The sequence below is a fragment of the Balaenoptera ricei genome, chromosome 13, assembly GCF_028023285.1.
Source record: "Balaenoptera ricei isolate mBalRic1 chromosome 13, mBalRic1.hap2, whole genome shotgun sequence".
Classification (NCBI taxonomy): domain Eukaryota; kingdom Metazoa; phylum Chordata; class Mammalia; order Artiodactyla; family Balaenopteridae; genus Balaenoptera; species Balaenoptera ricei.
In genome coordinates this window covers 8,277,020-8,289,095 of record NC_082651.1, presented here as the reverse complement: position 1 = coordinate 8,289,095, position 12,076 = coordinate 8,277,020, and the positions used below count along the sequence as shown (strand labels likewise).

General features: G+C 38.9%; 1 protein-coding gene across 2 annotated transcripts in view; it reads right to left on the bottom strand.

Moving 5' to 3' along the window:
* The window catches only part of AFF3 (ALF transcription elongation factor 3), a 562,822-nt gene that overhangs the window by 183,357 nt on the left and 367,389 nt on the right, over positions 1-12,076 (bottom strand). For both annotated transcript variants that reach the window (XM_059942557.1, XM_059942558.1), the window contains exon 7: positions 6,614-6,650. In XM_059942557.1, the coding sequence (XP_059798540.1) occupies positions 6,614-6,650 (37 nt within the window). The remainder of the gene's footprint in view (positions 1-6,613; positions 6,651-12,076) is intronic.

The window sequence follows — 12,076 nt, the reverse complement described above, 5'->3', positions numbered from 1 at the left end:
ACTCCATATTTGTCTACCTGAGTCTTCCACAGTACCAAACATATATTACATGCTCAGTATATGTCTTCTGTCTGATGACCTATCATTAATGCAGTGTCCCACACTACAGTGGGAAAAGAGGAGAAAGGTACACATACCACTGAGATGGTATACAAGTTAAGGTATGAAACAGCTTGATGCCTCCAATAGGTCACTTAAAAAATTACAGTAGCTACACGTTTAATCCTATAAATCTACCAAGGACTTTTATGTCGAGTAGTCTGTCTGGAAACATAGATAATATCTAATTCACACCCCTTCAACTGAAAATGACTGCACTGCTGGAGTACCATAAGTAGCGCTATGAAAAGGAAATCAAAATAGACCTAGGCTGTATTCTGCTTCGAAGGCAAGTTTCGCTGTGCTACCACTTTATAATAAAAGTAATCTGTGCTCATGGTAAAGAAAAAAAAACTGAACAGTAGAGAAAAGGTAACAGTAGAGAAAAGGTAACGACTCTGCTTACTTTCGTCATTCGTCCTTTTAGCCCTGCAACTATTACGCTAAGTAATATGCTTATTTCTAGATGATTCAACTTCAGACAGTATGTAATAATTTCTGATATGAAAAATGAGAGATAAGATATTTAATATACTTATACTACCACCTCCCTTCCGCTTAAAATTTTTGTTAGTTCTATTATACTTTAGGGTCTAGTGGGTATTTTAACTTTGAATAAATTTAACCTATTTTTTGATAAAACAACTTCTGACAGTACCTTTTCTTTTATACTATGCAAAGTGAGGCAACTCACATCCCACTATGCACAGCTATACCTTTCCTCCTGCATAGCCAAGATTTAAAATATTTATATTCTGTCCAGTAACTATTAATGAGTCATCCTCATTAATATTAATTTAATCAATAATTTAATTTTGGGAATTGCCCGTAGGCCATGAGAAAAATTATACATGAATAACGGAATTTACAATATTATAACAACATAAATATTAGTCTCTAAGGAACAGAAGAGGGACTGGACCTGTACAGAGGGACCGCCACTACACTTGAGTGAAGGCAAGGGTTCCCAGTATTTATGTCAAATGGATTCTCATTCTTATATCTCATCATGGCCCAGGTTCAAGTAAAGGCTACGCTTTTCCTAAAGAGAAATTCAATAGAGCATGCATGTAATGTGTACAAAAATGTTTACACACAGTTTTTAAAAAGTAAAATGAGTTAACTGTAAAAACACCTTCCAGGCCCAGAAATGGGACATTGACAAGAAATAACCCAGAAGCCTCCTGAGCTTGTGTCCTATTCCAGCCAAGCTAGCTAGCAATGGATTTTTATGTTAATCATTTTCCTTTTCTTGACAGTTTCTGCCACCATGAATTTGTAAATAAAGCAGTCTTTAGTTTTTCCTGATTTTGAATTTCATATGAATGCAATCATAGTGTAGGCATTCTTCTGGGATTACTTCTGTCATTCAATGATATGACTTTTAGATTCAGCCAGTGTGATGTGCATAGCTTTGGTTCATTCACCCTCACTGCTGTGCAGGATCTCCTCATAAAAATCTGCCATTTTCCTTTATTTGACACTTTTTTGGTGTTCTACTTAAGAAATACATCAGACAGATGTTCTCTATTACCTTTTGAAAGTGTATAATTTTACTGTTCACATTTAGGTCTTCTACAAATACCTGGAATAGTTTCTGTATATGATGTCAGGTAGGAGTTAGTTTCCTTTTTTTCCCCTATAGATAACCAATTATTCTGGTACTATCTATTAAGAAGCCCATTCTTTCCCCATTGATCTACATTGTTAGCTCTGTCACGAATCTAGTTTTCATAAATCTGTGGTCTGTTTCTGGGTCCTTTATATCTGTTTCATTGCTCAATTTATTATTATCTTCATTACTTAGCTAAAACATTTATTCATTCATTCACTCATTCATTCATTCATATAATAATATTAGTAAGGCAAGGCTCCAACCTGGTTCTTCTTAAGGAGTGTCTGAGTTATTTTTGGTCCCTTGTTCTATCAAATAAATTTGAGAATCACCTTGTCAATTTCCAGATACACGGCTGCTGTTGAGAAGGCAACTGGAAGTTTAATTGTTACTTCTTTGAAGTTATTAAGGGTATTTTAAGAATTTTTTCTTTACCTGTGTGGCTTGCAGTTTAACTATAATATGTCTAGGGTGGACTTCTTTTTATTTATCCTGCTTAAGATTCATTGGGTTTCTTGAATCTATGGGTTAGTGTCTTTCAATTCTGGAATATTTTCAGCCATCATCTCCTTTAATATTCCCTCTGTTTCTTTATCTTTTTCTGGAATTCTAGTTAAATATATGTTAGCCCTTCTCACTTTATACTCCAGGTTTGTTAACTTCCTTTTCATATTTTCCATTTCTATCTCCGTAGGCTGCATTCTAGAAAATTTCTTAAGTTCAGTTTCCTGATTCATTACTTTTTCTTCACCTATGTCTTATCTGCTGTTAAACCTGACCAAAGAAATTTTAACTTGTTATTATTTTCTAACTTCTAGAGGTTCTGATTAGTACATTTTCAAATGTTTTTGTTCTTTATCATATTTTCAATTCTCTCATTTCTGTAAATTAAAGTAAGCCCTCTTACTTTATATTCTGGGCTTGGTAATTCCAATATCTGAAGTCCTTGGAGGTCTCTCTAATTCTCTGCTGTCTGTTCTTTTTCCTTGCTCTTGTTTCATTGTACATAAGTGTTTTTGACAATGAGTGCTCATTTCCTTAGGAATTCTATTTCTATTATTATTAATTCTTATCCATTTTCTTTTTCTGGTATTCCTACTAGCTGGATTTGACCTTTCCACCCTAACTAATCTTCCATGTAACTTAACTTCCTTTCATATTTTCCATCTGACTTTTGCTTTATATTCAGAAAAAAAGTTTTCAACCTTATATTCCAGACTTCAGACTTCAGCTATTATCTATTAAGTTTTTAAATTGTGTCAACCCTATTTTTAATTCCAGAGTGCTCATTTGTTCTGTAACTCCTTCTTTTTCATACCAATCTGGTCTTTTTATTTGATGCAAATAATTTCAAACCCTTCTGAAGACTGTAATTACGTTTGAAATTTTTTTCTTCTGTTCCTTGAATTAAGTAGATTTCCTCTGGGTCAGTCCTTCTCTTTGGTGCTCCTGGGTTATGTATTCACATCTTTGAATGACAACAGGCTGGTTAACAAAGGTGCCGGCGTGGATTCCCTATAGTAGTATATTGATCCATTTTGCTAACATATGTCTCCCCTGTAGGGAAGGGCTGATTTAGGGCTCTTTCTAAGTGGACAGGGTTTGTTAACTGGAAGGCTTCATTTAGGGTTCAGGAGAAAAGAGGCCTCAAGACAAGCTGGGAGCCCTGACTGCTCTCTCACTCCCCAACAAAAATAGGAAGTACTTTACTCTGGGTGTATATATAGCATTTCGGTTTATTTCCTTCTTGAGAAAAGTTGGCTCTCCCTCCGCCCATCAGAGATATCTATGTTTAAGGTGTGGTATTATCTCAGAATCTATTCTGCTTCTCTCTTAGGTACTAGCTCCCAGCTAGAAGTTCTAGTTAGCTGTCCATTTTCTTAGCAAATATTACTATGTTTTTTTTTTGTAGTTTGGTTTTTTGAGGGAGGAAAGCCAGACTGAAAGCTCTGTATGAAAACCCGCTAGGATAGCGGTGGAGGAGTAATGCGTGGAAGAATGGCCATGTTCCCATCACTATGCACAGCCCACGCGCCTCTTCTCTGTTGGGGTTGAGAGGAAATCAAGTCTCTCCTGGCGCTCCCAAGGACATTCCCTCTACCACCACAGCTTGTTCCTGTTTGGTTCATTATCTTCCTTTTTTCTTTTTCTGGGTCATGACCGTCCCTGCCCAGGATTATCTATCTAACAGTAGGGTCCTATCCAGTCTCCATTTTCCAGACACTCAGCTGAATTTCTGGTTCTCAGGGATGTTACGGATTTATTTCCATCACTATTGCTTTATGGTAAGTTCAATGGAGATTCTGAAGGGAGGGAAAGAAGTGCTTACGCTCAGGCTGTCACCTGAACAGCACAGTCTCACACTTTTAAAAAACTGTAGACATACATCACCTGTTTTAATATTTAAGTTTCTCAATACTTAATTAGCTTCTATTTTATAATATTAAATTAAATTAATTGGTAATCAGCAAACTGGCTAAAGTAGCTCTCTTTAAAAAGATTTGGATTAAAAAATAATTTTCTGTTTAATTTATACACTCTTTTCTCTTAGTACCTATTCAATTTAGTTTTTCTAATTTCAAAAAGATAAAAATGACTGACCTAAAGTGGAGAAGGTCAGTCCATCACTACACATTTTGTTTCTCTGAAGTACAGTTTTTTCCTATTTTCTACATATTTACTGGAGTCATGATTCCCAAAACTGTAATGATTCCAAACCAAATACAAGAAACAGCACGGGAAATGCTGGTGGGACCAGCTCTCCTAAAATTTCCAATGTGCTATAATCTACAGAGGACACTCTGATTTTTATTTTTATTTTTTTATTTTCCATTATGGTTTATTACAAGATATTGAATATAGTTCCCTGTGCTATATACAGTAGGAGCTAGCTGTTTAACTATTTTATACATAGTAGTTTGTATCTGCTAATCCCAAACTCCTAATTTATCCCCCCTTCCCCTTTGGTAACCGTAAGTTTGTTTTCTATGTCTGTGAGTCTGTTTCTGTTTTGTAAGTAAGTTCATTTGTGTCATATTTTAGATTCCACACGTAAGTGATAACATATGATATTTGTCTGACATTTCACTTTGTATGATAATCTCTAGGTCCATCCATGTTGCTGCAAATGGCATTATTTCATTCTTTTTTATGGCTGAGTAGTATTCCATTGTATATATATACCACATCACTACGATTTTTAAATAGTGATATTACCTTTTTATAGATGTGCTTGGTTTTGAGGGGGGGGATTTATTTGAAAAAAAAATCCCCTTACCCCTAGAAAAGAGAAAACCAATTACAAATGTCCTTAGATGATGAAATGCCAGAGGGATTTATACCATACCATGCAATGCTGCTCACAATTCCACAGAAGACAGGTCTGCTTTTACATAATCTCAATTGTAGTATCAGCGAGTGAAAGTTATGGCATGCTGTAAAAATATGCCAGATGCAAACAGAAATCTTGGACAAGAATTCAATCTCACACTGAAGGGACAGAAGCAACATTTTGGGGGTCAAGGTAATGGGTTAGTTATTAACTGCAGAATCTCATTTTCATCATGTGCAGAATGGAGATGTAATGCCTACTTCACACAGCTATGGTTAGGATTAAATAAAATAGCATACATAAAGAAGAGACTGAACACAGATGGGACTGAACAGCTGTTTCCTTTGTTCTTCTTTATGTCAAAGACTCCAAGCTGAGAGAAGGTACATTTATTCTATCATATCTATTTTCTCCTCCCTTTACCCTGAACGGTTTAAATTCAAATGGAAAGAAATGGTGAGGAAAGCAATGGCAATTCTTCCGTACGCTCTAGCCTTTGGCATATGATGCTGATGCCTGCACACCTCGTGGACCTAACCATGCATCTCCTGATTCCTTTCCTTACTATTACATTTATTAGTTTCTATAGATTTCAAGTCCCTTGGCATTTCACCTCTTCCCTGGTGCTAATGCTCACAGCAAATTCCAACAGAGGGTGGGATAACTAAGGGATATTGCCTATGGATCATTATGCCATCATCCCCCTACCCTGACCTTTCTCTAGCTGTGCATTAAAAGTCTGGGGCTTCCCATTGCATCTGTCTGGATGTCTTTTCTCCATAATCCTCCTGCCCTCACAGATGCTCAGTAGGTGAGCCTCAGTTCCTAAGACACATCTACTGGCTCAGAGTGATTTTCATGTTCCAACAGAGCTTTGAAATTTGCAAGGGATGCTCTCAGCCGACCGGATGGTCAGGAGACTAACAAAGCCCAGTCTTCGTGGGTGTGCTTTCACGACATGAATGGGGTAGCTTATGCATATTTAATGCTCAAGAAAACATTAATACCAATTAACAGTGCCAAAGAAGAGAATTAAAACAATACTTCATGGAATGATATTCTCTCTTCGATGATGAAGCCCACATGTTTTATTAGACACTGGGTTCAGTAACGAAATTCCTTCCTGGACCCTTTAGTCTGTTTCTCCCTGGAAGAGGGCATGGTTTCTTCATGGATTCTAAGGACATTTATCATGAGGTCTTCTGATCTCTTTACCTATCTATTTTCTTTCAATTTAGGTAACTCATTAGCTGCCTTAAAAAATTTTTCCCCTCACACATACCAGAGGCCAACTATAAGAAAGGATGGTGTTCCTTCCTCCTAGGGTTGGTTTGAAATTCACCATTTTATGTTTTGGCCCTCCTTCCCTTGAATAAAAAGAGAGAGGAGCATTCAAGGTCACCACGCATCTTATCCGTTTTGGGTAGCACTTAAACAAATGGCCCTCCTTTCCCCACTTGATTTTGTCTTTTAGTGAAATTCTTTTAAACCTACTATCTATTGCATGCATCTCCCCTCCTCACCCGCTCCACCCCACATATGAAGCTATAGTGAGAAACTTTTCTTACTTGGATTACTGTGTCCCGAGGAAGTGAGCTGAGAGTCCTAAAAAAAAAAAAAGAAAAGAAAAAAGAAAAACAAGAAATATCAATTAATTTTCTTATTTTGACTTTCAAAATGTAAGTTGAATATGAGATGTATTACTGGTCATTCAGAACCTAATCACGGATCATAATCTCTACCAGCTACCGTAATGAGAAACATTTACATGTTTGTTAAGCAGTTCTGGTAATAGAGCTCACCATCACTTCTATGTTGTATTACAGACTTTTTGTTTTGTTTATTGAGGTGAAACTCACATAACATAAAATTAACCACTTTGAATTGAACAATTCAGTGGCATTTCATACAGTCACAATGTACTAAACCACCACCTCTATCAGGTTGCAAAACACTTCTATCATTCCAAAGTAAAATTCCTTACCCTTTCGACAGTGTTTCCCCATTTCCCCCTCTCCTCAGTATCTGGTAACCATGCACACATGCACATGTACTTGTTTGAGTCCTTCTTTTCAATCCTTTTTTAAAAAATTAATTAATTAATCTATTTTTGGTTGCACTGGGTCTTCGTTGCTACACATGGGCTTTCTCTAGTTGAGGCGAGCGGGGGCTACTCTTCGTTGCGGTGCGTGGGCTTCTCATTGCAGTGGCTTCTCTCGCTGTGGAGCACGGGCTCTAGGCACGTGGGCTTCAGGAGTTGTGGCATGTGGGCTTCCGCAGTTGTGGCACGTGAGCTCAGTAGTTGTGGCACGTGGGCTTCAGTAGTTGTGGCATGTGGGCTCAGTAGTTGGGACGAGCGCAGGCTCAGTAGTTGTGGCGCACGGGCTTAGTTGCTCCGCGGCACGTGGGATCTTCCCAGACCAGGGATTGAACCCGTGTGCCCTGCACTGGCAGGCGGATTCTTAACCTCTGCACCACCAGGGAAGTGTCCTATATTATTGACTTTTAATCTAACCCACTTCCCTTTGAATGTACCTTCACTCTCACCACCTTTCTGCAGACGAGGCTGGCAACCATCCCAGCAGGGACACTCCACTGAACAACTGCTGTCAATCTCACATTGGTGGATAGAAAGATTATTACAGATTTCCACTTACCTGAAATGGCAGAAAGCCAGTACCATGTGGTATTTGAGTTCAGTTACTGATCAGGTAAACAGTGATTGAACCTGATTTTATTTCCATTAAAGCGAAATGCTAAATTTTGTCTTGGGAATTCACATCCTCTTTCCTTGCAAAAGTCCTATTTAATATGAAATATACAGGAGAGTTATAGAAGAATGAATGGAGACAGGGCCCACGAAGGACCACTGCCCTGCCCAGCTGGCTGCAAAACCCTCGGGGCCGCACAGAGTGTGCAGATCCTTCATCCTTCACCGAGCCAGAGCCAGGCTGGGTTCAGAGCAGAGGGCCACAAGCCCCAGGCACTGAAGCCCTTTCCGCTTCTGTGTCTCCTGCTGCCCCATCCAGACAGACACCCTTACACCTACAGCTTCTGTCTCAAAGGCCTTCTCTCCCTTTGTGAACATCGCCCCTGAGTAGATGCCTGGGGGGCGTGGCTCAACACATCTGCGCACTGTCATTTCAGCCTCCTCTGGGAGCATTCAAGGAGGCCTGCTAGGTTCTCTGTTGGGTCCTCAAGGGTTACAGAAGTGAGGGTACAAAGCCCTTGCCTTCCGGGCCTGGGAGCCCAGTGAGTCAGCAGAGGAGGTGATGTGTATGCAAATTATGAGAACCCAGGGCTGAAAGGCATTTCACCACTGCTGTGTGGGAGTGCTTCAAGCCTCGATAGCCTGTCCTCATCCCTGGGATGTGTGTCCTGCCATTTTCTGTTTTCTGCCTGGCAAACTTCATTCTTCCTTCCAGGCTCAGAACAGAAAAGCTCAAGGGTTACCTGTTCTTTGAAATATTCCTGAATCTCAGAAGGACTTATTTGCTTTCTTTATGTCTACACCACACTGTGTCAAATTTCCATTACAGGAATTGTCTTTTCAACTACAACTCCTTAAAAAAAAAGCTTTATCAAGGTATACATGATATAACATAAACTGTACATATTAAAGTATACAACTAGATAATAAATATAATAAAAAGAACGCTACTATGATTAATTGTCTTGACCCAAGGATGGCTCCATCCTGTTAAGTAGCATTTGCTATTTAAACAACAAAAAGTAACATTTATTTATAAAAAAAAAAATTCAGAAAAATAGGAAAGTATAAGAAAAAGTTGCCTGTAATCCCTAACAGGGCATTTCTGAGGTTACTCTACTGCTTTTAGTTTCCCACATTCACTCAGCAAGTGCGTGTCATTCTGACGGTCACATGCACAAAGAGGAGAACCAATTCTTAGTTACTTAGAAGAATATCTGCAGTTGGAAACTTGTTCTTCTCCTTTTTTAAATCCTGCATTCCCAACACCTAATCTATTGTTGGGTACACAGGAATCCCAAAACTTCTTCAAAGGTGGTATTTAGCTGGGAAGTAAAGTTTTACAAATCATTGTACTGAAGGCAGAAACAACCAAGCACACTGGTAGCTAAGAAAGCCATTCAAGGAAGCACTATAATAAATACCATATTTCATCAAACGTAACGAAACTGTATAAGGCTGCATTACTTCACGTATTACTATGGAAGAAAATGGCTGCCAATTAATTGTAAAATGCTATCAGCTGTAAAACAAATCCTGATTTGGGGGATCTTAAAATGTGAAAAAAATATGCACCTTAAACCAATAAAATATAGTTGTTCTTAAGCCATGTTGCTGATGGAGGGCAGTCTTTATCCTGTGAGAACACTCCTTAAAAATGGCTTTTTGGGGCTTCCCTGGTGGCGCAGTGGTTGAGAATCTGCCTGCCAATGCAGGGGACATGGGTTCGAGCCCTGGTCTGGGAAGATCCCACATGCCGTGGAGCAACTAGGCCCGTGAGCCACAACTACTGAGCTGTGCGTCTGGAGCTTGTGCTCCGCAACAAGAGAGGCCGTGATAGTGAGAGGCCCACGCACCGCGATGAAGAGTGGCCCCTGCTTGCCGCAACTAGAGAAAAGCCCTTGCACAGAAACGAAGACCCAACACAGCCAAAAATAAATAAATAAATAAAAAATAATAATAAAAATAAAGGAATTCCTTTTAAAAAAAATGGCTTTTCGGAACCATCTGAGGACTACTGTACTTATATCTCCTCTTGCTTGTCTGTCAATACATCATTAGAATTACAAAAGGCAAGAAATGGAAATATATCTTCTTTGATTTTCAGACCTCCACATAAAGCTAATTACTCTAGGAAAAAGCACCACTTGATGTGGTTTGGTCTTCCTTCTTCCCCATCTATCACTTTCTTTTCTCTAAAGCTCAAAACAATTGAAATAATATAAATGACAGTAAATTTAAATGTTTACTTTGAGGTAATGAAGTAAACATAAAGTTTTAGCCCAAGCATTTTGTGGTCATTTCTGAAGCATGCTAGGAACCCAAAGAGGGAGACATATCATAAACTTCCCAACTTCAAAGCACTTTCCTTCACACTTGCTGGCTTTCATTCTCCTTGTACCATATAAAGAGGAAGGCAATAGGATTCTCATTTCTGTAATCATGCTAGAACTCTTCTGCCTAATGCTTTAGAAACTGATCAGCAAGAATAGTTTCAAACCAGGTCTGATCCCATCAGATCTGGCATTCATTGCTACGTGAAATGCTTGTGAAATGCCATTAGATCCGCACAGATGCCTTCTGAGTATGGAAAAAGTTCTACAATTTTAGTTCTCTATTTGCATTTCAGAACTTATGAGACTGCTACAGAAATCGAGGGAAAAGGACAAAGCAAATTCATTTTTTTTTCTTGGTTGAAATACCTCATAATGGCATGCATTCTTTTCTTTACCAAATTCAATAACTTTTGAGATTTGAAGAATAAGGCAGGCACGTCTGGTAGTGTTTGTCTAGGAAATTGTGACTCTAAATTAAGCCTTCAGAGAATAGAAAAAAAATCCAAGTTCAGTATCAACTGACTTTATTATATATTATGTCCTTCAATACCCGGACAAATTGGGGAAATTCTCGGAAGTATGTAGCTAATTAATTTAGTGGTACTGGTAACTCAGAAAGCACATTTAAATTGACTTTGTGAGGTCAAACTGCCCCTTTAATCTCAGTAAGGGCTTAATTTCATTATTTATTAGTCATTTTGGAGATTCTGCCCTGCAAATTCCATAAACAATTCTAGCTCCTACATACTAGCAACTGTGATCATCTCAAACATTAATAGTCTAATTAATGAACTGCAAGCCTCCAGCTGTCAGAATACTAAATAGTTGAGACACAGGTTAAAAGAGGTGCACTATGGGTGAGAAATAGTGATGTCTTTGCAGTAGGCACAATCAGGGCTCCTCCAAAGATGTCTGTATCTTAATTCCCAGGTCCTGTGAATATGTTACCTCTCGTGGCAAAAGGGACTTTGCAGATGTGATTCAATTAACTATTTTGAGATGAGAGATTATCCTGGATTATCCAGGTGGGCCCAGTATCATCACAAAGTTCCTTATAAGGGAAAGGAGGAGGCAGGAGAGTCAGAGAAGATGTGACAAGGAGGTCAGAGGTCAGCATGATGAGGGCCACAAGCTAAGTAAGAAGGGCAGCCTCTAGAAGCCGAGAAAGACAAGAGAACAAATTCTTCCCTAAAACATTCAGAAGAAATGTAGCCCTGACGACACCTCAATTTTAGCTCCGTGAAACTGATTTCAGACTTCTGTCTTCCAGAGTTGTAAGATAATAAATTTATGTTGTCGTGAGTCACTAAGTTTATGGTGATTCGTTAGAGTAGAAATGACACTAATGAAGTCTTATTTCATTGATACAAGATAAATTTTTTTAAAAAATATTTATTTATTTATTTGTCTGTGCCAGATCTTAGTTGTGGGATCTTTTAGTTGCAGCTTGTGAACTCTTAGTTGCGGCATGTGGGATCTAGTTCCCCGACCAGGGATCAAACCTGGGCCCCCTGCATTGGGAGCACAGAGTCTCAGCCACTGGACTGCCAGGGAAGTCTGATACAAGATAAATTACCAGCACTTATTGTGAACTTTTTGAAAGAAAAGCAGTATTAAAATCATGTAATGTCCCCACACTCTGTAAAGTCACCTATTTTTTTTTTTTTTTTTTTGGCCGCATTGGGTCTTCATTGCTGTGTGCAGGCTTTCTCTAGTTGTGGCGAGCGGTGGTACTCTTTGTTGCGGTGTGCAGGCTTCTCAATGCGGTGGCTTTCTTGTTGTTCATCACAGGCTCTAGGCATGCAGGCTTCGGTAGTTGTGGTGCATGGGCTCAGTAGTTGTGGCACACGGGCTTAGTTGCTCCGAGGCATGTGGGATCTTCCTGGACCAGGGCTTGAACCCATGTCCCCTGCATTGGCAGGTGGATTCTTAACCACTGTGCCACCAGGGAAGTGCCTGTTTGTAAATTATACCTTAATTTTTTT